The 26,793-nt window shown below is 46.3% G+C and overlaps 1 protein-coding gene across 3 annotated transcripts in view; it reads left to right on the top strand.

The window, feature by feature from the left end:
• The window catches only part of ARHGEF3 (Rho guanine nucleotide exchange factor 3), a 361,980-nt gene that overhangs the window by 36,987 nt on the left and 298,200 nt on the right, over positions 1-26,793 (top strand). For 2 of the 3 annotated variants that reach the window (XM_063645526.1, XM_055273309.2), the window contains exon 2: positions 12,395-12,483. The exons of the other annotated variant lie outside the window; for it this stretch is intronic. In XM_063645526.1, the coding sequence (XP_063501596.1) occupies positions 12,422-12,483 (62 nt within the window). In that variant the 5' untranslated portion in view covers positions 12,395-12,421. The remainder of the gene's footprint in view (positions 1-12,394; positions 12,484-26,793) is intronic. 3 annotated transcript variants of the gene reach the window in all.

The raw sequence follows: 26,793 nt of genomic DNA on the forward strand, positions 1-26,793 counted from the left end.
TTTGACTTCCTCTTTTCCTAATTGAATACCCTTTATTTCCTTCTCCTGCCTGATTGCTCTGGCCAGAACTTCCAGCACTATGTTGAATAGGAGCGGTGAGAGAGGGCATCCCTGTCTTGTGCCAGTTTTCAGAGGGAATGCTTCCAGTTTTTGCCCATTCAGTATGATATTGGCTGTGGGTTTGTTGTAGATAGCTCTTATTATTTTGAGATACGTCCCATCAATACCTAATTTATTGAGAGTTTTTAGCATGAAGGGTTGTTGAATTTTGTCAAAGGCCTTTTCTGCATCTATTGAGATAATCATGTGGTTTTTGTCTTTGGTTCTGTTTATATGCTGGATTACATTTATTGATTTGCGTATGTTGAACCAGCCTTGCATCCCAGGGATGAAGCCCACTTGATCATGGTGGATAAGCTTTTTGATGTGCTGCTGGATTCGGTTTGCCAGTATTTTATTGAGGATTTTTGCATCAATGTTCATCAAGGATATTGGTCTGAAATTCTCTTTTTTGGTTAAGTCTCTGCCAGGTTTTGGTATCAGGACGATGCTGGCTTCGTAAAATGTGTTAGGGAGGATTCCCTCTTTTTCTATCAATTGGAATAGTTTCAGAAGGAATGGGACCAGTTCCTCCTTGTACCTCTGGTAGAATTCAGCTGTGAATCCATCAGGTCCTGGACTCTTTTTGGTTGGTAAGCTATTGATTATTGCCACAATTTCAGAACCTGTTATTGGTCTATTCAGAGATTCAACTTCTTCCTGGTTTAGTCTTGGGAGGGTGTATTTGTCGAGGAATTTATCCATTTCTTCTAGATTTTCTAGTTTATTTGCATAGAGGTGTTTGTAGTATTCTCTGATGGTAGATTGTATTTCTGTGGGATCGGTGGTGATATCCCCTTTTTCGTTTTTTATTGCATCTATTTGATTCTTCTCTCTTTTCTTCTTTATTAGTCTTGCTAGCGGTCCATCAATTTTGTTGATCTTTTCAAAAAACCAGCTCCTGGATTCATTAATTTTTTGAAGGGTTTTTTGTGTCTCTATTTCCTTCAGTTCTGCTCTGATTTTAGTTATTTCTAGCCTTCTGCTAGCTTTTGAATGTGTTTGCTCTTGCTTTTCTAGTTCTTTTAATTGTGATGTTAGGGTGTCAATTTTGGATCTTTCCTGCTTTCTCTTGTGGGCATTTAGTGCTATAAATTTCCCTCTACACACTGCTTTGAACGTGTCCCAGAGATTCTGGTATGTTGTGTCTTTGTTCTCGTTGGTTTCAAAGAACATCTTTATTTCTTCCTTCATTTCATTATGTACCCAATAGTCATTCAGGAGCAGGTTGTTCAGTTTCCATGTAGTTGAGCGGTTTTGACTGAGTTTCTTAATCCTGAGTTCTAGTTTGATTGCACTGTGGTCTGAGAGACAGTTTGTTATAATCTCTGTTCTTTTACATTTGCTGAGAAGAGCTTTACTTCCAACTATGTGGTCAATTTTGGAATAGGTGCAGTGTGGTGCTGAAAAAAATGTATATTCTGTTGATTTGGGGTGGAGAGTTCTGTAGATGTCTATTAGGTCCACTTTATGTAGAGCTGAGTTCAATTCCTGGATATCCTTGTTAACTTTCTGTCTCGTTGATCTGTCTAATGCTGACAGTGGGGTGTTAAAATCTCCCATTATTATTGTGTGGGAGTTTAAGTCCCTTTGTAGGTCACTGAGGACTTGCTTTATGAATCTGGGTGCTCCTGTGTTGGGTGCATATATATTTAGGATAGTTAGCTCTTCTTGTTGAATTGATCCCTTTACCATTATGTAATGGCCTTCTTTGTCTCTTTTGATCTTTGTTGGTTTAAAGTCGATTTTATCAGAGACTAGGATTGCAACCCCTGCCTTTTTTTGTTTTCCAGTTGCTTGATAGATCTTCCTCCATCCCTTTATTTTGAGTCTATGTGTGTCTCTGCACGTGAGATGGGTTTCCTGAATACAGCACACTGATGGGTCCTGACTCCTTATCCAGTTTGCCAGTCTGTGTCTTTTGATTGGAGCATTTAGCCCATTTACATTTAACGTGAATATTGTTATGTGTGAATCTGATCCTGTCATTATGATGTTAGTTGGTTATTTTGCTCGTTAGTTGCTATAGTTTCTTCCTAGCCTCGATGGTCTTTACAATTTGGCATGTTTTTGCAGGGGCTGGTACCGGTTGTTCCTTTCCATGTTTTGTGCTTCCTTCAGGAGCTCTTTTAGGGCAGGCCTGGTGGTGACAAAATCACTCAGCGTTTGCTTGTCTGTAAAGTATTTTATTTCTCCTTCACTTATGAAGCTTAGTTTGGCGGGATAGGAAATTCTGGGCTGAAAATTCTTTTCTTTAAGAATGTTGAATATCGGCCCCCACTCTCTTCTGGCTTGTAGAGTTTCTGCTGAGAGATCAGCTGTTAGTCTGATGGGCTTCCCTTTGTGGGTAACCCGACCTTTCTCTCTGGCTGCCCTTAACATTTTTTCCTTCATTTCAACTTTGGTGAATCTGACAATTATGTGTCTTGGAGTTGCCCTTCTTGAGGAGTATCTTTGTGGCGTTCTCTGTATTTCCTGAATCTGAATGCTGGCCTGCCTTGCTAGATTGGGGAAGTTCTCCTGGATAATATCTTGCAGAGTGTTTTCCAACTTGGTTCCATTCTCCCCATCATTTTCAGGTACACCAATCAGACGTAGGTTTGGTCTTTTCACATAGTCCCAAATTTCTTGGAGGCTTTGTTCATTTCTTTTTATTCTTTTTTCTCTAAACTTCCCTTCTCTCTTCATTTCATTCATTTCATCTTCTATCAGCGATACCCTTTCTTCCAGTTGATCGCATCTGCTACTGAGGCTTCTGCATTCTTCACGTAGTTCTCGAAACTTGGCTTTCAGCTCCATCATCTCCTTGAAGCCCTTCTCTCCATTGGTTATTCTAGTTATCCATTCTTCTAATTTTTTTTCAAAGTTTTTAACTTCTTTGCTATTGTTTTGAATTTCCTCTCGTAGCTCAGAGTAGTTTGATCGTCTGAAGCCTTCTTCTCTCAACTCATCAAAGTCATCCTCCATCCAGCTTTGTTCCGTTGCTGGTGAGGAACTGCGTTCCTTTGGAGGAGGAGAGGTGCTCTGTTTTTTAGAGTTTCCAGTTTTTTTCGTCTGTTTTTTCCCCATCTTTGTGGTTTTGTCTACTTTTTGTCTTCGATGATGGTGATGTACAGATGGGTTTTTGGTGTGGATGTCCTTTCTGTTTGTTAATTTTCCTTCTACCAAACAAGACCCTCAGCTGCAGGTCTGTTGGAGTTTACTAGAGGTCCACTCCAGACCCTGTTTGGCTGGGTGTCAGCAGCGGTGGCTGCAGAACAGTGGATTTTCGTGAGACCACAAATTCAGCTGTCTGATAGTTCCTCTGAAAGTTTTGTCTCAGAGGAGTACCCGGTTGAATGAGGTGTCAGTCTGTCCCTACTGGGGGAGTGCCTCCCAGTTAGGCTGCTCAGGGGTGAGGGACCCACTTTAGGAGGCAGTCTGTCCGTTCTCAGATCTCCAGCTGCATGCTGGGAGAACCACTACTCTCTTCAAAGCTGTCAGTCAGACAGGGACATTTAAGGCTGTGGAGGTTCTCGCTGAGTTTTTGGTTGTCTGTGCCCTGCCCCCAGAGGTGGAGCCTACAGAGGCAGGCAGGCCTCCTTGAGCTGTGGTGGGCTCCACCCAGTTCGAGCTTCCTGGCTGCTTTGTTTACCTAAGCAAGCCTGGGCAATGGCGGGCGCCCCTCCCCCAGCCTCGTTGCCGCCTTGCAGCGTGATCTCAGACTGCTGTGCTAGCAATCAGCAAGACTCTGTGGGCATAGGACCCTCCGAGCCAGGTGCGGGACACAATCTCCTAGTGTGCCGTTTTCCAGGCCCGTTGGAAAAGCGCAGTATTAGGATGGGACTGACCCGATATTCCAGGTGCCGTCTGTTTCCCCTTTCTTTGACTAGGAAAGGGAACTCCCTGACCCCTTGCGCTTCCCGAGTGAGGCAATGCCTCGCCCTGCTTCGGCTCGCGCACAGTGCGCTTCACCGACTGTCCTGCACCCACTGTTAGGCACTCCCTAGTGAGATGAAACCGGTACCTCAAGCAGAAATGCAGAAATCACCCGTCTTCTGTGTCGCTGGGGCTGGGAGCTGGAGACCGGAGCTGTTCCTATTCGGCCATCTTGGCTCCACCCCCTCTGGAGAACCCAATGCCTGTACCCCCATTGTATCTAGGAAGTAACTTTCTTTTGATTTTACAGGTTCACAGGTGGAAGTGACTCGAGCTGAGTTATTGGACTGTGGGCTTTTGAGTTAATGCTGAGGTTGTGTTTTCTAAACTTTAAAAAATATATTTATGGGCTGGGTGCAGTGGCTCATGCCTGTAATCCCAGCACGTTGGGAGGCTGAGGCGGGCGGATCACGAGGTCAGGAGATCGAGACCATCCTGGCTAACATGGTGAAACCCTGTCTCTACTGAAAATACAAAAAACTAGCTGGGCGTGGTGGCAGGCGCCTGTAGTCCCAGCCACTCAGGAGGCTGAGGCAGGAGAATGGCATGAACCCGGGAGGCAGAGCTTGCAGTGAGCTGAGATCACGCCACCACTCCAGCCTGGGTGACAGAGTGAGACTCCATCTCAAAAAGAAAAAAAATATATATATTATATATATATATTTATGTACCTACAGTGTTTTGCTGGGACACGTTTAACAGTCAGCTGTTGGGGACAGGTTGGAGAGCGGGGAGCCATGATTTGCAGCGTTTTCTGATTTCCATGGTGTAAAACTCCCACCATGGCCAACAAACCCCGACGTGACTGAACAGAGTTGGAAAGAGATGTGCACCATTGGCTTTCTCAAACTGGTATGTGCCGGCTCTCATCCGCCCCTGCGTCATATAGCTAGAGTCTTGAAGTATGTGGGGTTTTTCTTTTGCTAGAAACATCATTATATTTTAGGTTCTGTTCTTGCTTTTTTTTCCCCTCTAATTTTGAGTTGAGCTGTGTTTCCCATGCTAGTGCATCTAGATCTGCTTTGTTGTTTTAGCTGTTGCGTATTCTACACAAAGCAGTCATTATTTCTCCAGTGCCTTATTGATGGACAGTTTGGTTGTTTTTCATAGGGTATGTCTCCTCATAGTAGTCCCCATCCTCCTGGGGCATAGGAACTTATCATTTGTATCCATGTAGATGCTTCAAGACCATGTGTGCGTGGACTCAGAGTGATAGTGGATGCTTGGAAACAATGCCAAGCTGGCCCAGATGCGCTGCTGTGTCCACACTGACCAGAGCACTGTTTGGTAACTGACCTAATGTCTTGGCTGCTCATGTCATTACCTCTGGTTCAGTTTAGTGGCCACATCAGCCCTCGGGGGTGGTGGCATCGTTTTTAGCCAAGGGCTCTGGGTCATGTTTCTTGGCCACTGGGGAGGTGAGGTCATCTGCGGTGGGTGGCGTGGGACCTTGTGGTCCCAGCCTGAGCCATCCAACCATCCTTAATTCTGATGTTGGCTCTGGCCCTGAGATTGGCAGACAGCAAGAAAAAATGTATCCAGCTCTCTCCCTGTTCAGATAAAAGCCTGGAGGACAACTCTGACTGTTGTTTGCTGATAAAAGTTTATAAAGCTGTGAGCACCAAGCATGAGGCAGAGCAAGGAGTACACGGAGCTTTTGTAAATTTCCCTGGAGGGCATGTCCTCTTTTGAGATCTGAAGATGAAAAGATCTTATCTGGTGGAGTCTTGATTTTGTTGTTTGTGTACTTATGAAGACTTTTTTTCTTAGTATATATAGTTTTTGGTAATTAAGTATGTGAAAGTGTTAAGCACCAACTGTATGCCTAACATCCCATTAGGGTGGGGTTGTTATGGAAGCAGAGTGGGGTCTGGCTTAAGAGCATGGGCTCTGGAATCAGATGGTGTGGGTTCAAGTCCCTCCCCTACCATGATACACTTTGGGATCTTGAACAAGTTAATTCACCATTCTGTGCCTCAGTTTCCTACTATTCAATAGAGGGATTGTGATAGTGCCCCCTTCATAGGGTGGGAGAAGAGGAAGCGAGATAATGCATGAGGAGTGCTGAGTCTGGTGCATATGAGGTGCTCAGTAAAGGCTGTTGTTATTAGTAGGAGTTATTATTAATTAGCACTAGAAGTTCACATACAATCAGAACTAGGAACAGAATGGAATGTGCAAGACCTTGAGACGTTCTGCTCTTGAGACACTTGCAGTTTGTTTGGGGAGACGAGAGTAGGTGTTTGGTCCTATTGGCAATCAGTATATGACAGTCATAATGAAGTCCAAATGATATGGTTTTTATTTCAAGTTCTACAGAAGTTGGTGGGAAGCGCCTGAGAGGAGATGGGGCTCATAGATGGGGTCACTGTATGTGAGAGGCAGGTAAAGGAGTGAAGGAGAGACAGAGGAGGGCACTGTGCAGCAGGTGTCAGTAGCTGATCAGTTCCAGTTCAGTCTGGTGGGCAGCGGTTGGCAGGGTGGTGGGTGTTGAGGAGGTCAGCTGGGGTCTGCTTCATTCAGAGATGAAAGGACACAGGCCTGTGGAGTGGAAATGGGATGAAGCAGGCAGAGCCATTTATTAAAGCATCTTATTGAAGCACAGCATACCCACAGAGAAGGGCACTGGTCATAACCGTATCACTTGATGGATTTTCACAAATGGATCATACCTGGATTAACAAACAGAACTTTGCGAGCACCCCAGAAGCCCCATCATCCCTCTTCCAGCCACCACTCCCCCACTAGAACTGCTATCCTAACTCCTAATAGCCTGGGATAGTTTTACCTGTTTTGGTATTTTCTCTTCTTTTCTTTTTTTTTTTTGAGACGGAGTGTCGCTCTGTCGCCCAGGCTGGAGTGCAGTGGTGCAATCTTGGCTCACTGCAAGCTCCGTCTCCCGGGTTCACACCATTCTCCTGCCTCAGCCTCTCCGAATAGCTGGGACTACAGGTGCCCGCCACCACGCCCGGCTAATTTTTTGTATTTTTAGTAGAGACGGGGTTTCATCGTGGTCTCGATCTCCTGACTTCGTGATCCGCCCGCCTTGGCCTCCCAAAGTGCTGGGATTACAAGCGTGAGCCACCGCGCCCGGCCTCTTCTTTTCTTTTCTTTCTTTTTTTTTGAGACAGAGTCTTGCTCTGTCCCCCAGGCTGGAGTACAGTGGCGTGATCTCAGCTCACTGCAACCTCCACCTCCCAGATTCAAGCGATTCTCCTGCCTCAGCCTCCCGAGTAGCTGAGACTACAGGCACGTGCCACCATGCCTGGCTAATTTTTTGTATTTTTAGTAGAGATGGGGTTTCACCGTGTTAGCCAGGATGGTCTCAATCTCCTGACCTCGTGATCCACCCGCCTCGGCCTCCGAAAGTGCTGGGATTACAGGCGTGAGCCACTGTGCCTGGCCCTGTTTTGGTACTTTCTGTAGACAGACTTGGACAGCACACTCTTGTGTTTGGCATCTTTAGCTCAGCATTGTTTTCTGAGGGTCCTTCTTGTTGCTGCATGTAGTTGTAGGTCATCCATTCTCATTGCTGGGAATCACCACCATTGATTTCATTCATTCTATTGCTGATGAGCATTTGGGTAGCTTCCAGTTTGGGTTTGTGGTAGGTCACATAATGGCCCTCCCAAAAGATGTTTCTGACCTAATCCCTGGTCACAGGTACCGTTCACCAGTAATACCTGGGACTGTGTTACCTTACATGGCAAAAGGGACTTTGCAGATGTGATGACTTTAAGGATCTTGACATGGGGAGATTATCCTTGAGGGACCAATGTAGTCACAAGGATTCTTATAGGAGGGTCTGGTTCCAAGAATGAGATGTGGTGATTAAAGCAGAGGAAAGAGAAGACAGATTTGAAGATACCATTGCTGGCAATGAAAACAAGAGGAGGAACCACAAGCTGAGGAATGCAAAGTGACCTTTAGAAGCTGGAAAAGGCAAGAGAACAGAGTCTCCTCTGGAGCCTCCAGGAGGAATGCTGCCCTGCAAGGCCATGTAGACCCATTTCTGACCTACATTGCTATGAGGAGATACATTTGTGCTGTTTTAAGTCACTGAACATGTGGTAATTGGTTACAGCAGCAATAAAAGACAAATGTAGGGGAGTTGTGCATGGTGCTACTGAGGACATTCTAGAATATGTCTCTTGGTGCACGTGCATACCTAGGAGCAAAGGCAGGTTGGCTCGACATTGTCACGGTCTTCCAAGATGGTGGGACCAATTTATGTTCCCAGCAACAGCAGTATATGAGAGTGCTGGTTGCTTCACATTCCCACCAACACTTGGTGCTTCCTGGGAAATTTTTAAATGAAGAATTAGCAGGACCTGCTGTCCAATGGACGCAGTTGTGCTTTGCAGGAGGCTGATGCAGGAGGTATCAGCAAATACCAATGGATGCTGATCCTGCCAGCTGAGGAGAGGAACGAGGGAGTGGTGGTGCCAGAGTTTTTAGCTGGGGAGAACTGGAATTCCTCTTCCATGCAGGTGACTGGGATGAGAAACACAGATGAACTTTAGATTAACATGAAACTTTCCATCCGAAGAGTTAGAACAGCGCTTATCTCGTCTTTGTAACTTTGTGACCAACCAAGGGATGTGGTGGGTATTGTGTGGTGGGGAGAAAGCCCGTGCTGTTCATCAGCCCTCATTTAAGTGCTGCGACTGTAAGCAAGTCACACCCTCTCAGATCTCTGGTTTTGCCATCTGTAAAATGGGTATGATCCTGGCTTTTCTGCAGGGCCCTGGCAGATGAGAGGAGCCTCTGTGTGAGAGCCCTGAACTTACCACCTATAAGTAGGAGGCAGTGAGTCAGCAGTGGCTGTGGTCATTACCAACAATGGTATAGGTCTGAGGCAGTAGCCGACGCCTGTAATCCCACCACTTTGGTAGGCTGAGGTGCAAGAATTGCTTGAGGCCAGGAGTTGGAGACCAGCCTGGGCAACATAGCAAGACCCCGTCTCTACAAAAAAATTAAAAAAATGAGCCAGGTGTGGTAATGTGCACCTGTAGTTCCAGTTAACATGGGAGGCTAAGGCAGGAGGATCACTTGAGCCCAGGAGTTCGAGGCTGTAGTGAACTATGATTACATCACTGCACTCCAGCCTGGGCAACAGCAACACTCTGCCTTAAAAACAAACAAAACAATGGTATGAAACCCCTGGGTTTAGAGTGTTCCTGGGGCTGAACATTCAACCTTGAGAGGGATCTGAGAGTATCACCTCTTGGTTGACATCCAGGGCAGATGAGGTTAAGCTCACGATCAACCCCACAACCCCCGGGGCCTCACTGAGACACTATTCCCTACCCGACTCCTGAAATGGCTTTTGAAATTTTTTGTTTATTCATTCATTTGTTCATTCATTCAGCCACCACCGAGCTTTCCTGTTCATGTCATGCCACAGTCGGGAGGAACACAGACTCCCAGGCCAAATGCCTGGGGTTCCAGTCTCAGCTTTATTATTTGCTACCTGTGTGGCCTTTGCCAAGTCTTAAATTCTTTGTGCCCAGTTTTCTGATTCTTCACGTGAGGTGGTAATAGTCCCTGCCTCCTAGGGCTGGTGTGAGAATTTGATGCAACAATCCATGTCAGTGTGTGTCAGGCCCTCGGGCATCCCTCAGTGCTAGGGCACAGAGATCGATGCCCCCAGTCCCTGCCCCTAGTCACAGGCTGAAGGGTGATGGTTTTTTGTTTTTTGTTGTTGTTTTCTGTTGTTTTTTTTTTTTGAGACGGAGTCTTGCTCTGTCGCCCAGGCTGGAGTGCAGTGGCACAGTCTTGGCTCACTGCAAGCTCCACCTCCCGGGTTTACACCATTCTGCTGCCTCAGCCTCCCGAGTAGCTGGGAATATAGGCGCCCACCACCACGCCCGGCTAATTTTTTTTGTGTTTTTAATAGAGACGGGGTTTCACCGTGTTAGCCAGGATGGTCTCGATCTCCTGACCTCGTGATCTGCCTGCTTCGGCCTCCCAAAGTGCTGGGATTACAGGCGTGAGCCACCGTGCCCAGCCTGAAGGGTGATGGTTTGTTGGTGCCTGTCTACAGAATATTTTTGCCAATATGGGAAAGGAAAAACCTAAAGCTCTGACCTAGAACTAGCCAGTGGCCCCTCAAAGGCAGGCTGTGATCCCTCATGGCTGCTTGGGAAATGTGGCTTTGAGGAGAGTCCTGTGGTTGGCATCATTTTGGAATGTGGGTGTAAAGTCGCTTGCAGCAGTTACATGCTGCAGAGGAGCTTGGGACACTGAGCAAACTTGGTTTCTAGGCCAAAATGAGGTAGGTTGAGGTGTTCACAGCTGCAGAAGTGACCCAGGTGTGGGCTACTCAATTCCTCTTCATACCCTTTGCAGATGCAGTGGCAACTCCAGGACTCTGAACTCAAGTCCCACCACCCTTCCATCGTTTCTTCTTCCAGGATCCACGTTTTCACTCTTGCCCTAGCCTGGGCCCCTCCATAATGCACATGTCTCAGCTGATGAAGTTAGCTCTGATGGAAGCCAGAGCGGTGGCCCCTGACGGGGATCCAGATGCTAAAAATATTTCATGGTGTGCTTTTTGCAAGTTAAAGACCAGCATTGGCGGCAGTGGCTGGGGACTCTTTCCTACACTGACTGTCTAACGCCTTGGGGTACAAGGGTCCCAGGTATCCTGTAGGTCCTACTCACCTAGATTGGAGAATTTATCTAAATGGTGCTTTAATCTGGCCAGGCCTGTGGTAGGGCAGATGGAGGAGGCTGTGCTGGAGATGTGGCCAAGCAGGCCTGTGATTCTCAGTAATCAAAGTAGTGGATGCAGTGGTGCTGGACCATTCAGCCAGCACTAGCTTAGAAGAACATGGGTGGTCCAAATTACCCTGACCCCCCGTGCCTGGAAGATGACAGGCTGGAGACCAATACACTGTCCCTCAGTATGATCTGCACAGCCAGTTCTCCAGTTGAAACTGATGGCTATTTCTTTGGTTGACACTAAATGAAGTAGCAGGTTTGTGTTTGGGGCCATGTGGTACAAAGAAAATCTATCTTTTGATCCTCAGCCACACCCAGAGTGGTGAGGAATGCAGTGCCTGAGACTGAAGAAGGATCCCAGAGTTATGGCTCAGACTAATCCTGGGGCAAATGTTCAGGAAGCGAAATAGTGGGAGGAATCCTCCACGCCACTGGAATATTCTTCTCCTGTGCATACTGTCTCTGTCTCTCTCCCTTGTCTTTGCCTCTGTTGCTCCTAAGCACACCTGCTTGAATCCTTACCTAAACTTGGGCGTCATGCACCCGAATGGTATTTTACCAGTCTAGGTGGTCATTTTGTGACATGAAACTCACAGCTCTTACTTGGAGATGCCCTCTGTGTTCTTCATTCTGTGCCCAGTGCTCTGCTCTTGAGAGTCTTCGCACTGGAAGATATTACCTGCTTATTAACATCCCCTCATTCATTAAGTACTGATTGAGTACTTAATATGCACCAGGCCCTCATGAAGTTGCATGTAGTTTCACTGAAATTGTGGCCAGAAAGAGTTTGGCCTCACCTGTCTCTACATACATAGTGTGTGCCAAGCTCCAAATAACCAAACCCACCTGCAGAAGGGCCCCAGTGAGGATATGTAATCATATTCCCAGCTGGGATGACAGTTCACAACCCATAAAACCAGGGCGCATAAAATGATGACTTAAAGAACAAAGAAATTTCTCAGTAAGGTAGTAGTTCTAAGGTGACAGGAGTGGCTGTGCTAGACGCAATCACAGGCCCAGGTGGTTTCTACCTTGTTGCTTTGTCATTCCAAGTGCATTGTCATCATCTGCATGGGCAGAGCTGGGTTCCAGCCTGTGGGAAGGGTGCTCATATCCTAAGACCTAGACCAAGAAGTAGCACACATCACTTCTTCTCACGTTCCATTGGGAGCCCAGACATTTGGCTATATCTCCCTGCAAGGATGCTTGGAAAATGTGGTACCTGGCCGGGCGCGGTGGCTCATGCCTGTAATCCCAGCACTTTGGGAGGTTGAGGCGGGTGGCTCACCTGAGGTCAGGAGTTCAAGACCAGCCTAGCCAACGTGGTCTAACCCTGTCTCTACTAAAAATACAAAAATTAGCCGGGTGTGGTGGCGTGTGCCTGTAATCTCAGCTACTCGGGAGGCTGAGGCAAAGGAGTGGTGTGACCCTGGGAGGCGGAAGTTGCAGTGAGCTGAGATCGTGCCACTGCACTCCAGCGTGGGTGATACCTAATAAAACTTGAATAATTATGGAAGAAGGAAAGATTGGATTTTGGTGGACACTGGGTAACCCTTGATATATTCCCCTTGTATTTAATGCAGCTCTTTGTGTGTTTATAACATAAATGTACCTAGATGATAAATGTTGGTTGTTTTGCTTTTTAAAAAAGGAGACCTGAGCCTGCCATACTGAGTCTATGGACAGTTCCACAGCAATGAATCAATGCGTCTGTAGAGGAATGGAAGAAAACAAGGAAAGGTAAAAATAATTAAATAACCTAAATAATTAAAAATTTAAGAATTCCTGCATGCAACAATTAAATGCAACGGAGGGCTTCCTTTAAGCCTACCTAAGTCAGTAGAGGCCATCAAGAATTTGGAGATAGTGCTAGGCATGGTGTCTCATGCCTGTAATCCCAGCACTTTGCAAGGCTGAGGTGAGAGAGGATCACTTGAGCCCAGGAGTTCGAGACCAGCTGGGTAACATAATGAGACCTCATTTCTACTAAAAGTAAAAAAAAAAATAGCCAGACATGGCGATGTGTGCCTGTAGTCCCAGCTACTTGAGAGGCTGAGGTGGGAGGATTGTTTGAGTCCAGCAGGTTGAGGTTGCACTGAGCCATGATCACACCATTATACTCTAGCCTGGGTGACAGAGTGAGACCTTGTCAAAAAAAAAAAAAAAAAAGAATTTGGAGATAGCAAAATTTCACGTATTTTCTTCCACATCTCTAATTTCTTACTAGAGATGTTTCTTTCACGTCTCTGCCAGAGGAGGAATGCCATTCAGTATGAAGGGATTTTTCTAAGACTTAGAAGGAAGAGTTGATATAAGTAGGACCAATGTGATATAGAATTAAGTATTTTATTTCAAACTATGGACATTCATTCCAAAACACTATGCCCCATGCTCAGATGTGTTGTGCCAGCATTTGTGAGTGGCCAGTCCCCCAAGAGGAGGCAAGGGCAGACCCTGAGCTCTTGGCAGCTCCGTCTTCTCTTTGACTCACCATTTCTTTCTCTTTCTTATGCCTTTTTTTTTTTAAGCCAGTTGTGGTAGTGTGTGCCTGTAGTCCCAGCTACTCAGGAGGCTGAGGCAAGAGGATTGCTTGAGCCTAGGAGTTTAAGGCTGAAGTGCACTACAATTGCACTTGTGAATAGCCACTGCACTCCAGCCTGGGCAACACAGCAAGACTGCATCTCTAAAATAAATAAGTACATGTAAATAATTAAAAACTTTTAATGTATTATCAATAATTAAAATTAATTTAGTTTAATTTAATTTATTTACTTTTCTTTGAGACAGAGTTTTTGCTCTGTTGCCCAGGCTAGAGTGCAGTGGTACAATCTCAGCTCACTGCAACCTCCACCTCCTGGGTTCAAATGATTCTCCTTCCTCAGCCTCCCGAGTAGCTGGGATTACAGGTGTCTGCCACTACACATGGCTAATTTTTGTATTTTTAGTAGAGATGAAGTTTCACTATGTTGGCCAGGCTGGTTTCGAACTCTTGACCTCAGGTGATCTACCTACCTCAGCCTCCCAAAGTGCTGGGATTACAGGCGTGAGCCACCGCGCCCAGCCTAAAATTAATTTTATTTATAAATAAATAAATACATTTTCCTTGTTAAAAATACAAATGAAATCCCCACTGACTCCCATTTTCATTCTCAGCTCCTACCTCATCCCTGCCCTTCCCAGAAGTAACCACTGGGATCTACCTTGTACATTTTCTTCCATAACTTTGTTAGTTATCTAGATACATAGAACAAAAGTCACTCTTTCCTTTCTTCCTTTTTTTTTCTGTTTTTAAATATGTACTGTCATACTATGCTTGTTAGCCTATTTTGTAGCCCTTTTATAAATTCAATAATATATCCTAAAATATTTTTCAAGACATATGTGAATCTACATTTTTTTTTTTTTTTTTTTTTTTACTGCAGCCAAGTGAATAGTATATCCACAGTACGATGATCCAACTGTTTATTGGGCCATTTCCCTGACGGTGGTGGTTAGCTTCGTTCTGTTTGTTGCCCTTATGGTAGTGCTGTGATGTGCTTTCTGATATGTTTCACCTGAGCACATGGGCAAGCGTTCTCTAGGGAGGTTGCCAGGGATTAGAGTTGCTGGGTCATCCTGTAAGGTCTGAAACATCATCAGTTCATTCTCCAAAGGGCACTGCTTGTCACCTGGGCACCAGATCTCCTATTTGCCCACCGTCTTGCCATGCCTCAGATCTTCAGCTTTTTAATTTTGCTAGTCTTTTGGGTGAGCGATTGTGTCTGTCTGTGGTTGTAGTTTCCTCTGCCTCCTCTGAACTCTGAGGATGTTCATCTTCTCAGGACTCTGTTGCCTAGCTTCATCTCCTGATGGTGCCATAAGCCTCTGTCCCCACAGGGACCCATCCACCTATCCAGAGTCCCAGGGCCCCAGGGCATCTGAGGAGCCTGGCGCTTCCCAGGAGTGATTGCTATGTTGTTTTCTCTTCTGAGAAGCATCCAAGGAGTATACTTATACTCCCCCGGGAGAGTCCAGCCCAGGATCATCTGCTTCTCCTTCTAACCCTGAGGGGCTTCAAAGAGCCCTCAGCTGGATTTCCCTACTTTTTTATCAACCACTACCATCACTGATGCCATCAGCATTGGTAATAGTTTGAGTATTTACTATGTCAGCCTCTGCGTGGATCACTTGGCCTGTTTATCTCATTTAATTCTCACAATGGTCCTCTAAGGTAGGGAGTTGTGTTGTTTCTCCCCATTTTGTGGCCATTAGGTAACAGACAGAAACGTATTCAAAACCAACCCAAAGAGTAAAAGGAAACCAGCAAAACTTTTCTCACCATGGAGCCCTGGTTTCTACCCAGTGCTCTCACTTGGAGTAACAAACAGACCACATTTGTTGAGTGCTGAGTTCTGTTTAATGAGCATGGCTTTGGGGCCATCACGCCCATGTTTGCAGTTGCTTTGACCACACTCAGTTGTTATTCAGAATCTGTGGTGTTTCCAGGGGAGAGCAGAGTTGAGAGTGATGGCTTTGTCCCTGTCCAGCATATGAACAGGGGCTCCTGCATATCACCAGTACCACCGTTCTTGGGTACAGTTAGGGATGGCAGCCTCACCCATGCCCATCCAAAATGTTTCTCTGCAAAGAGGTTTTACAGGTTGAGCATATTTGTCATGGGGAGTACATATACTTGCCTCTGAGGAGTATATAAACTCAGCTGTGCAGGGAGAGGAAATACTTCACTTGCCCTCCCTAGACCTAATCAGTCAACCTACCCTAAAATGTTTAACTTTACGTCTTACTCTAAGATCAAGAAATTGCAGACAGAGTGCAATTTCAAATGCCTTTCTCAGCCCTCATCTTATTATTATATATTTCAGAGACATAAAAATATAGAGCCGGAAGAAATCCTAGATTCATTGTGTTTAACTCTGCATTACAGTTTTAAGCAGACAGACCTAGAGTGATGAAATGATGGCCAAGTTCATGCTCCCACGTCTCCAGGGTCTGGCTCTGGCTCTTTCCACAACATCACAGCTACCTCTTGTGCAATTATTAGGAGACTGATCCTCTCTTCTTCCAAAACTGCCTCACGTGATCCACCCACCTCAGCCTCCCAAAGTACTGATTCAGCAGGTAATATCTTGCAGAAAACTAGCCCATTGAATGATTAATTGATTAATCGATTAATCAATTAATCGATTAATTGATTTTTCATTCAGTGAGCACTGATTGAATACTATTGTATGCACAAGTGACAAAAAGATGGGTAAGATATGAATTCTTAGGGAATTCGGAGTCTGGCATCTGTCGGGGAGAGGTAGTTGCACATATCTGAGCAATGGTTAAGTGGAAACCCATGAATCTACGTTGGTCAGTGGGGATAATAATAGTATCCCCCACAGTGGGTCATTGGGGATGTTCTGAGTTAATCATTGGAAAGCTCCTGGCATATAGTCAGCACCCAGTAAAGGCGGCAGTTTTTGTTTTTGTTTGCTTATTTTTAGTCGCATATAGAGTGAAGAACCTAGGAAGACTTTTCTGTCAGGAGAATGATAGACTTATGTTTCAGAAATGGTAATCAGTAAACACAATTTCTCATCTTACATGTATTAATCTTTTCAGTGTCTCTCTCACCTATTGGACTGCAAACCTCATGGAGCCAGGTCTCACCTCTCGTGTTCACTGTTATTACATAGTTCACCTCATTACTGTGTGCTTGGCACACAGTAGGTACTTACTAATATTTCTAGACCGATGAGTAAAAGGGGTGGAGTAACAAGATAGGGAGGGCCTAGGATCCTTGAGATGAGGTGCTGAGACAAAGCCGACCAGCTGGAAGGACCACAGATCAGCCTGGGCCAACCCCACTTCCTCAAGGACTGGGGCTCCCTGGAATCCCTGCCCACAGGCCATGCTTCCCTTTGTGAGATGCAGTTTTGTTCCTGTGATTTATGGGCAGTTTGTCTTTTAACCAAGTGACTTTATTGTGAGGAGAACTATTTGCATAGCATTTATTGACTGAGCAATACTTTCTTGCTGCTTCTACTTCTGGATGCTAACTTACACTTTAGGGGCCCAAGAGTATAGGATTTCTAGAAGATAAATACCCTGGAGAGTGCAGTTTTCTGTGGTCAGCAGTGACTGCAGGCAGATAGTGCATTTCTATGCCCCAGTTTCCTCATCTGTGTAGCAACAGAAGCAGAATTTCTGAACAGTTTCCTCAGGTGCAAAGGAGAGAATTTTGAGGGGGAAGTCCTTGTCCTTCTTGTAAATTCTTCCTATGAATGGCCCTATGGTGAAAATGGTTGGATAGTAAGGACTTCACTTATGCTGGAGAAATGGGAAGGTTTAATTTAGGTCATTTATTCATTCATTCATTTGGTCAGTCAACAAACATCCCATTACTCAGTGGCCATCAGCACTTTAGGAAAATGCTTAAACAAGGGATTAGGCGTTCCCTGCAGAGTCTTCCAGGCACAGATTATATACATGTATGTCTCTTTTTCCAAAATAAAAATCTCCCCTGGCTTGCTCACCTGTTCCATATGTGTTGAGCACCTCTTCCTTGCCGGTTCTGCTAGGCTTTACTCTCCTGGAGGGAAGGGCCTTGTCTGCTGCAGTGATGCCTGACATCTGGCCCAGGCCCTGCCTGTGTGTGGCTCTAGTGGACTGAATTGGCTAGAAAACAGAGTGATTTGTAGATGGCAACATGAAGGACTTGACCCAGAATTGCAATTTGCCCCAGCGCCGCAGGCAGTTTTCATGCTGCAGGGTTAGGCTGGTTTGTATAGTGCTCGAAGCCCTCCCCATTAGACGTGGTGGTTTTGCTGCCTGCTCTTAGCTGCTCTCTTCTCCTTGATCCACTTATCAGCTCCCATCTTGGCATTAGGCCAGGGCTGTTTTGGTCACTGATTTTTAGTAGCTCTTTGTTCACTGTCCAAAAGGCTGTGTGGGACCTGCTCTGCTTCCCCCACCCTCCGGAGGTTTAGCTGCTGACCTTGAGAAGCCAGAAACCCAACAGAAGGGAGAGCAAGAGCCCGAGGTTTGCAAACTCCCCTGACCTTGGGCTCTGTGACCCTGGGCAAGGCGACATCTCTCTAAGGTGTCTTCTTGGAGATCCCACCAGCATTCCCAGAGTCTGCTCCTTAGAATATGGTTTCCTTCTTATATGATTAGGTATGGCAGGGAAAAAGTGGGGTTTGTTGTCAAATTTGTTTGGCCAGTGCTGGCTTAACCTCAGTTAAATGGGGACCTTTCTGCAGACCTCATCAGAGCCTATAAAGTGTCACTGTGCATGCAGAGGTCTCTTAAGGGAGGGCAGCTCTCTACGTCTGCTACTGTAGAGATCACCCCAGGGATGTGCTGGATTGGGTCTTTGCGCCTTCACCCAGTCCTTCAACTATGTGATTAAGACAATGAGGTAAGTAGATTTTTTTTTCTGTTTGTTTGAGACAGAGTTTCACTCTTGTTTTCCAGGCTGGAGTGCAATGGCATGATCTCTGCTCACTGCAACCTCCGCTCCTGGGTTCAAGTGATTCTCCTGCCTCAGCCTCCTGAGTAGCTGTGATTACAGGCATGTGCCACCATGCCCAGCTAATTTTGTATTTTTAGTAGAGATGGGGTTTCTCCAAGTTGGTCAGGCTGGTCTTGAACTCCCGACCTCAGGTGATCCACCTGCCTCGGCCTCCCAAAGTGGTGGGATTGCAGGCGTGAGCCACCACTCCCGGCCCAAGTAGATGTTATTTACAGATGAGGAACTGAGGCTTATGTAGGTGAAGGGCTAGGCTGCGATCCCGTAGCCAATGAGTGGAAGAGTTAAGCCCCAGATCTGGTCTCCTAAACCTCAGGTCCTATTTTGGTGTGTGTGTGTGTATGTGTGTGTTTTCACCATTATCTGCCCTTGTAATGGTCAAAGGCATGGATTGGAACACATCTTGGAAGATGTGCTGCAAAGTCACTAAAAAAGCTCATTGGTCCTACAGTGAGCATGGCTAATCCTCTACACAGCAAATTATAATGCCTGCTTATTTGGGGCACCTCCCGAGGGGCTTTTTATATACATTGGCTCCAAACATCGTCGCAACACAGTGAACAACACATATTGTTCACCTCCGTTTTACAGATGAGGAAAAAGAGTTCTAAAGGACCTGCTCCAATGTCATAGGTAATTCTAGGGCTTAGGCTTAAACCTGTACCTTTGATATATATATATATATTTTTTTTTTTGTGAGACAGAGTCTCGCTCTGTTGCCCAGTCTGCAGTGCAATGGCGTGATCTCGGCTCACTGTAACCTCCACCTCCCAGGTTCAAGCGATTCTCCTGCCTCAGCCTCCTGAGTAGCTGGGATTACAGGTGTGCGTCACCACACCTGGCTAATTTTTTTTGTATTTTTAGTAGAAAAAGGTTTCACCATGTTGGCCAGGCTGATCTTGAACTCCTGGCCTCACGTGATCCACCCACCTCAGGCTCCCAAAGTGCTGGGATTACAGGCATGAGCCAGTGTGCCCAGCCTAAACCTGCACCTTTGACACTCCCAGAGAAAGCCCTCAGCCTTCTCACCACCCTACCTGCTTCTTATCTGGCTGGGTCCTCCTTCTACTTGCTCCCTGCAGACCACAGCACAGAGCCCCTCTGCAGAATGGGAGCAATTTCTGTGGCTGCTCCAAGGGTGGGAATGGGCTTCATCCCAGGCAGTCCATTGAGGTGTGGAAGGGTGGGCATTGGGAGCCAATCAGCATGTTCCTAATGCCAGGCAGTCACCTTCTCATAGGGTGGCGCCAGTGACAAGGGGAACTGCCAGGAGGGTGTTAGGGGAGGAAGTGAGTATCCTGGCCCAGTTGTTGAAGTTTCCCAAGTCTCAGTTTGCCCATCTGTGAAAGGTGGATAACAGTGGTACTTACTTCGTAGAGTTGTGCAAGGATTCAGTGTGGTAAGAAATGCTTAGCTCCATCACTGGGCATCTGGCCAATGTCTAGCATGTGGCATTCGTCTGTTATCAGTTCAAAAATCATTCTCCCACCAACTGCAGGGTCAAGGAGGAGGTCTCAGAATGTATGCCCTCTACTTCTCTGTGACAATTTCTAACATAGGGTGATCACATTAAAAAATGCATTCTGCAGTTATTTGAGTACCTACTATGTACTAATCACTCTTTCGGGCATGCTGGGGGCTACAGTCAGACATGGACCTTGCCTTCAAGCAGCTTACAGTCTAGATGGGGAGATGAATATAGTAATAGGAGACAAGAAAGGCTTAAGGGCCTGGCAGTGTCTGGCACCTAGTGCACAATCGAGAAGTGTTTAAAGACACACACACCAGGCGGCCTCTGATGGGCACAGCACTCAGGTGGCACCATGTAGCACAACAGGCAGGAAAAGAATGTCTCTGAGGTGTTTTGCCTCTGGCCCACACTCATCTGGTGAAGAGGAAGCTCCCGGGCCCTGTCCAGGTAGGGTAGATTGTGGCATCTAAAACAGCCACTGTCCTTATGTGGTACCCTCACTGGGTGGAGACCATGTACATCATGTCGGTCTCCCTCCTGGGAAATCTGATAGAAAATTCCTGCCAGGTGAGAGTGTGACACTTTCTCTGGAGGTGAATCAACTTTTTCAACCCTAGGAGTTAAGCATTGGGCTTAAAGAGCTGTGCAAGCGTGGGGTGGGAGGCATCCAAACCTCTTTTTTTTTTTAAGAGACAGAGTCTCACTCTGTCATCCAGGCTGGAGTGCAGTGGTGTGATCATGAATCACTGCAGCCTCAACCTCTTGGGCTCAAGTGATCCTTCTACCTCAGCCTCCTGAGTAGCTGGGACTACAGGCTTGCACCACCACACCTGGCTAATTTAAAAATTTTTTTGTATAGATGGACTCTCACTGTGTTGTCCAGGCTGGTCTCAAACTCCTGAGCTCAAGTGATCCTTCTGCCTTGGCCTCCCAAAGAGCTGAAATTATAGGTGTGAACCACTGCGCCCTGCCTCCATCATTGTTAAAGTATCTTATAGGCTCATTAGGCTCATAAGGTACAGGTTATTGAGATACCTTAAGTGTTGGTTTTGTCTGGGGTATTCTGCTAGGGTGTGAATGGGGGGAGTCTTGAGAATTTTGTTCCCTAGGTGAGAGAAGACCATGGGAACTTGAGTTAAGCGTTTCCCCAGGAGTGCTTCTGGGGCTTGAGCTGAAGGTGGCTTTTGTCCCACCTGTGTGCAGAGCCCAAGTAGGGGGAATGGTCTTCTCTAATGATGAGTATCTATCGAGGCTGTGTGCCAGGCACTGTGCTGGGCTCATGGATACATTGGTGAGTAGGACAGGCAGGGGCCCTGATTACAATCTAATAGAGCCCGTGCCCTGGAGGACTTCGCAGTCTGGCATAGGTTTTTCAGGGGCAGAGGACTCAAGAGGGAGCAAAAACAAGGGTGATGGAAAGGAGCCCTGAATGGCTGGAGGGAGGCCTAGGTTCACGTCTGGCTTCAGGACAGGGTTAGGGTAAGGGTTAGGGCAAATGAGCTTTCTGAGGGGAAAAAGCTCAGACTTGTAGCATTTGCCTACTTCTGTAAATACTCCCACCATGGCCAACTTCAACATGCTAACACAGAGTCACTGAGATGTGTGCAATCACTCTTCCCAGTGTGTGCCAACTTCAGCAACCCACTGCATTAGGGCTAGAGTCTAGCCACTCCTCTGAGTGCAGTTTCCTCATCTCTGAAGTGAGCGGGTGGGACTAGGTCACATGAAATTCCTTGGTAAATCGTGGAGCATTGTGTCAATGTAAAGATGGTGATGGTTTTTCACAGCTCTGAAGTTTTATGACTAATACTATCTCCTAACTCTCCTACTCAGGATCCAGATTCCCTCCATTGCTCCGAAACCCCTTTGACAGCTCTTTTCCTTTCCCCACCCATCTCTGCCCAGTCCTGGCTAAAGCACTGTATTTGATAATTTCATCTCTTTAGTCTCCTTCAATCCAGAACAGATCCCTCCTTTATTTTTGCCCTCCATGGCACTAGCATTTTGAAGAGTCAGATCCACGTTCTGTGTTTGTCTGGGTGTGTCTTTGTGGCGCCATTTACCTTGGTCCTCCAGTTCCATGAACTTCAAGTGAAGCCTCAAGGCTGGAGTCCAGGTGCAGCATTTGCAGTGAGAGGCCCTCGTGGGTGACATCACTCCAACGTCAAGATAACCCATGCTGGTGTTGCTCAGTTGACATCCTGGTGAAGGCATTAGCCTGCATTGGTTTTGTTTTAGACCGGATTGAGATATTATATTGACCATAATTCTAACAACTATTAAGAAGGAGAAGCATTTGCAATAAAACACTGCTCTTGGCCAGGCGCGGTGGCTCACGCCTGTAATCCCAGCAATTTGGGAGGCTGAGGTGGGCGGATCATGAGGTCAGGAGATCAAGACCATCCTGGCTAACATGGTGAAACCCCGTCTCTACTAAAAATACAAAAAATTAGCCGGGCGTGGTGGCAGGCGCCTGCAGTCCCAGCTACTTGGGAGGCTGAGGCAGGAGAATGGCGTGAACCCAGGAGGCAGCGCTTGCAGTGAGCCGAGATAGCACCACTGCACTCCAGCCTGGGCGACAGAGCGAGACTCCGTCTCAAAAAAAGAAAAAAACAAAATTGCTCTTACCCTACACAAGGTGGATATATATTTTTTTATTACAGAAATAAGCCATATACAGGTATAGCTCTGATTTTTTTTTTTTTTTAAGATTGTCAAGTAAAATTGAATCTGTTTGCTATTGGCCTTCCAGGTATGGTGGCTAAGGGAGATATTTCAGAGACGGCCCCCTACTTTTTTTTTTTTTAAATATCTTTCCTTCCTTTTGATAGATCCAGGTCAAATTGGAGTAGAGTGTTCTTGATGTAGGAAGCTTCAGTATTCTGTTTATAACATTTAGGCAGGAAACAAGATTTCTGCAAGGTTAGAATGTCATGGTGGAATGGGCACTTTGGGGAGTGGTGGGTTCTCGAGTGCTGTGTGCAGCAAGTGTAAACATGTACCTGTGTGTTGTTGTTTTCTCAAGGGAGTATGAAGGGTGCACTGGGGTGCCCAAAGCAGCATCAGATGTAACACAAAGAAACCAACCCCATGCCAATTTGGAGAAGGCATGATTTAAGTTAAAGTCAAGGAAGTCTATCTCGAGTGTCTACTCAGTGCCAGGGGTGTTGTTCTGGGTGCTGTGAATGGCACAGGCCGACTCTTGTGAATCTTATAGTACAGGAGCACACAGACCTAAACAAGCCATTCCCAGGGCAGTGAGCATGTGACAGGGAAGTGTGAGGATCTGTAGTCCCTTTGGGGTGGACCTAACATTCCCCGGGGGAAGTAACAGATAGAAAATGGAAGCATCTGTGAGGGATAGCCAGGTAAAGAGCAAACCATGTGGAAGGGGCAGTGTGTGCCAAGGCCCGGAGTCCACAGAGATGTGATGTGCCAAAAGCAAAGACAGCATCTCAGTGAGACTGGATCATGTCATATGACAGGGGCCTGGGAGGCCTCTGGGCTGGGAACGCTGGGTCCTCTTGGCCTTGGTAGTAAAGAGCTTAGACTCTGTCCTAAGGGTCCCAAGAGGCCACTGAAGTGTTTTAAGTGGCCTCTTAAATCTGATGAAATCTGCATTTTGAGAAAAGATCTTCTGGCTAGAGTGGGAAAAAGATTTGGAGGGAAGCAAAACTCAGGGCTAAGTAACCAGCTGGGGGTATTGTAGCCATCCAGGAGAGAGATGATGGAGGTCATAAATACCCATTGAGAATAAGTGAGTGGATAGCTTGGATAACCAATGGAGAGAGGTGAAATCATGAAAAATATTCGGTGGTAGAATTGAGAGTGGATCTGGGGACTGAACAAATCCATCCATCTACCTATAAAACTAACATCTGTTGAGCCCCTTCTGTGCGTCTGGGACTGTGTTTGGGATAGGCATACTGCAGTGAATGAAGCGGATGTGGTGGTCCCTGCCCTGATGGAGCTTACCTTCTGGTGAGAGAGACAGACCATAAACAGATGTATGAAGTGGCATTAGCTGGTGGTGCATGCTATGAGGAGAGATAGAGTATATGATAGGGTGAGCATGAGAGGGTGGAGTTTCACATAGAGACACAGGGAGAGCTTTTTTGAGAGAATAACATTCAACATAGACCTGAATGTTGAGAGAGCAAGCCCTGCAGCCTTCTTGAGGAAAATCATGGCAGGCATCAGGGACAGCATGTGCGAAGGCCCAGGGGCTTAGCTTGGATGAAGAATGGCATTCAGGTCAGTACAGTTGTGGGTGATGAGACAGTCACACGTGTGGATCAGCCTGATCAGCCTGCTACTGTGAGTCATGTCTTGAAAGATAGGTCCTCTCTTCCTTTGTTGGCAAAGACAGGGACCTCCTAGGCTTCCCCAGGCGACTGGACAGGGCGGTCTCGGGAGATTGGTTCCCAGTCACCAGAGATGGTTGAGCCCAGGCAAAATAAGTGCCTGGTTGGTAGTGTCTATGTTTGAGTACAGCGGTGAGTTTCAAGCATGCCACCAACATTCACACGAGTAGAGAAGAGGAAATGTGGCAGAGCACAAGAAGGAATGTATTTCTGGAATAATCATTTATGTTAGCTGGATCACCAGCATGTATTCATGCTTCTTTTTTTGTATATAGGAAAGCTATTGATTAATAACTTTTTTTTTTTTTGAGACAAAAATGACATTCAGGTCAGTACAGATGTGGGTGATAAGATGATCACACGTGTGGATCAGTCTAATCAGCGCTGCTACTGCGAGTCATGTCTTGAAAGATAGGTCCTCTCTTCCTTTGTTGGCAAAGACAGGGACCTCCTGGGCTTCCCCAGGTGACTGGACAGGGTGGTCTCTGTTACCCAGGCTGGAGTGCAATGGGGTGATCGCAGCTCACTGCAGCCTCAAACTCCTGAGCTCAAGCAATCCCCCTGACTCAGCCTCTAGAGTAGCTAGGACTACAGGCACATGCCACCATGCCCAGCTAAATTTTAAAAATTTTTTTTTGTAGAAACAAGGTCTCACTGGGTTACCCAGGCTGATCTTGAACTCCTGGACTCAAGCAATCCTCCTGGCTCAGCTTCTCAAAGTGCTGGGATTGCAGGCTTGAGCCACCATGTCCGGCCAACTTCTTTTATTCATGTTGATTAATATTATCTGGTTTTCCTATTTGCTCTAATAGTTTTGCAGATCTTATTTTATTATTACTATATTTTTGTAGGGAAGGATTTTTCCAGACATACAATGATATCATCTGCAAATTAATACAATTTTGTTTTCCCTTCCTTTCTAGTCAGTATGACTTTTTTTTTCTTCTAATTGGATTGGTAAATGCTTCCTGAATAAATTTTTTTTTCTTTTTTTTGAGACAGAGTCTTCCTCTGTCACCAGGCTGGAGTGCAGTGGCATGATCTCAGCTCACTAGAGCCTCTGCCTCCCAGGTTCAAGTGATTCCCCTGCCTCAGCCTCCCGAGTAGCTGGGATTACAGGCACGCGCCACCATGCCCGGCTAATTTTTTGTATTTTAGTAGAGACGGGGTTTCACCATGTTGGCCAAGACGGTCTCAATCTGACCTCATGATCTGCCCGCCTTGGCCTCCCAAAGTGCTGGGATTGCAGGTGTGAGCCAGCGCGCCTGGCCACTTCCTGAATAATGTTAACTAGTGGTGGTATGTAGGGTCCTTCTTGCTTTGTACCCACTTCAGTGGGAGTGCGCTAATGTTTCCCTAGGAGATGTGATGCAGGCTTTCAGTTTGAGCTATATGTCTCTTAAGGAAGTTTCATTCCATTTTTGTTTTGTTAAAAGGTTTTTTTTTTCAATCAGGAATATATGTTGGAATTTAACAAGACCGGCATCTAAGGAGACATCTGTTTTTGTTTTTTTCTTTTGACTCTGTAATGAGATGAATTATATTGATAGATTTCCTAATGTTGACCCATCCTTTCATTCCTGGGGTGAACCACAGGTGTCTATGTTTGGTTACAGCTGTGCTTTTCAAGCATGGAGCTACTTTCTGTCATTTAAATTAGTATTCCATGAAGATGTACTTGGTTTATCCTGTGGCTTAGAGTAACACTGACAGAATAGCTTTCCTTCTGTTTGAGGCATTGAAGCTAGAGGGAATGAACAAATCATTCATCCATTAGACCAACTTACATTTATTGAATGCTTAGTATCTGCAAAATGCTGCTGGGTGGACAGCTGCCAGTATCCCTTGTAACTAAGAGACTTAGGATTCTATGCAGTGTTTCTGCTAGGAAATGTTGTTGCAAGTGACAGAAATGCAGTTCAGTCAGGATCAAGCTGCATAGGGAACGTAATGGCTCACAGGAATGGAAGGTCCAAGAGTAGATAGCCTCGGGTATGGCAGGATCCAGGGGCTCATTGTGATTAGGCTTGCTGTCACTCTGCCCTTCTCTTGGCTCTGCTTTCTTCTGTGTTGAAATCATTCTCAGGAAGGTTTCCTCCCTGTGATACCGGCACCTCCAGGCTGGCATTTGACTCCAGCTGTGGAGTGAAAGCTTATTCCCACTTGTTCCAGCAGAGCTTTCCGAGTGAACTCAGATTTGTTCACAATGTGGGTGGGCCTCGTGCTCTCTCCTGGAACTCTGGAACTCGGGGGTGGAGGATGGAGTCAGCCTCATCTGAACCCATGGATGGAGAGTGGGGGAGGGGTGATCCCCCAATGGGAAGGCCAGGTGCTGTTACCCACACACAGGGAATTGGATGCTAGGCGGCAGACACCCCAGATGTTCATGCCATCTGGGCCAGCGATCCCCTTTCCTTTGTGGTCTTCACTGTCCTTTTTCACAGGTGAGAGGGGAGGTGGCAGGGAGCCATGATTCCTGACTCAGCCCCAGGGCCCTGCAAATCAGTGACAGAATCAGGATTTTAAGTCCCTACCTGAAGTTTCAGGCTTTATTTGCTCCACTAAATTAGGCATGGAAACCTGAAATCTCAAACGTTGGGGATGCCAAGGCAGGTGGACCACTTGAGGTCAGGAGTTTGAGACCAGCCTGATTAACATGGTGAAACCCCGTCTCTACTAAAAATACAAAATTAGCTGGG

This window comes from Symphalangus syndactylus, chromosome 1, assembly GCF_028878055.3.
Source record: "Symphalangus syndactylus isolate Jambi chromosome 1, NHGRI_mSymSyn1-v2.1_pri, whole genome shotgun sequence".
Taxonomy (NCBI): domain Eukaryota; kingdom Metazoa; phylum Chordata; class Mammalia; order Primates; family Hylobatidae; genus Symphalangus; species Symphalangus syndactylus.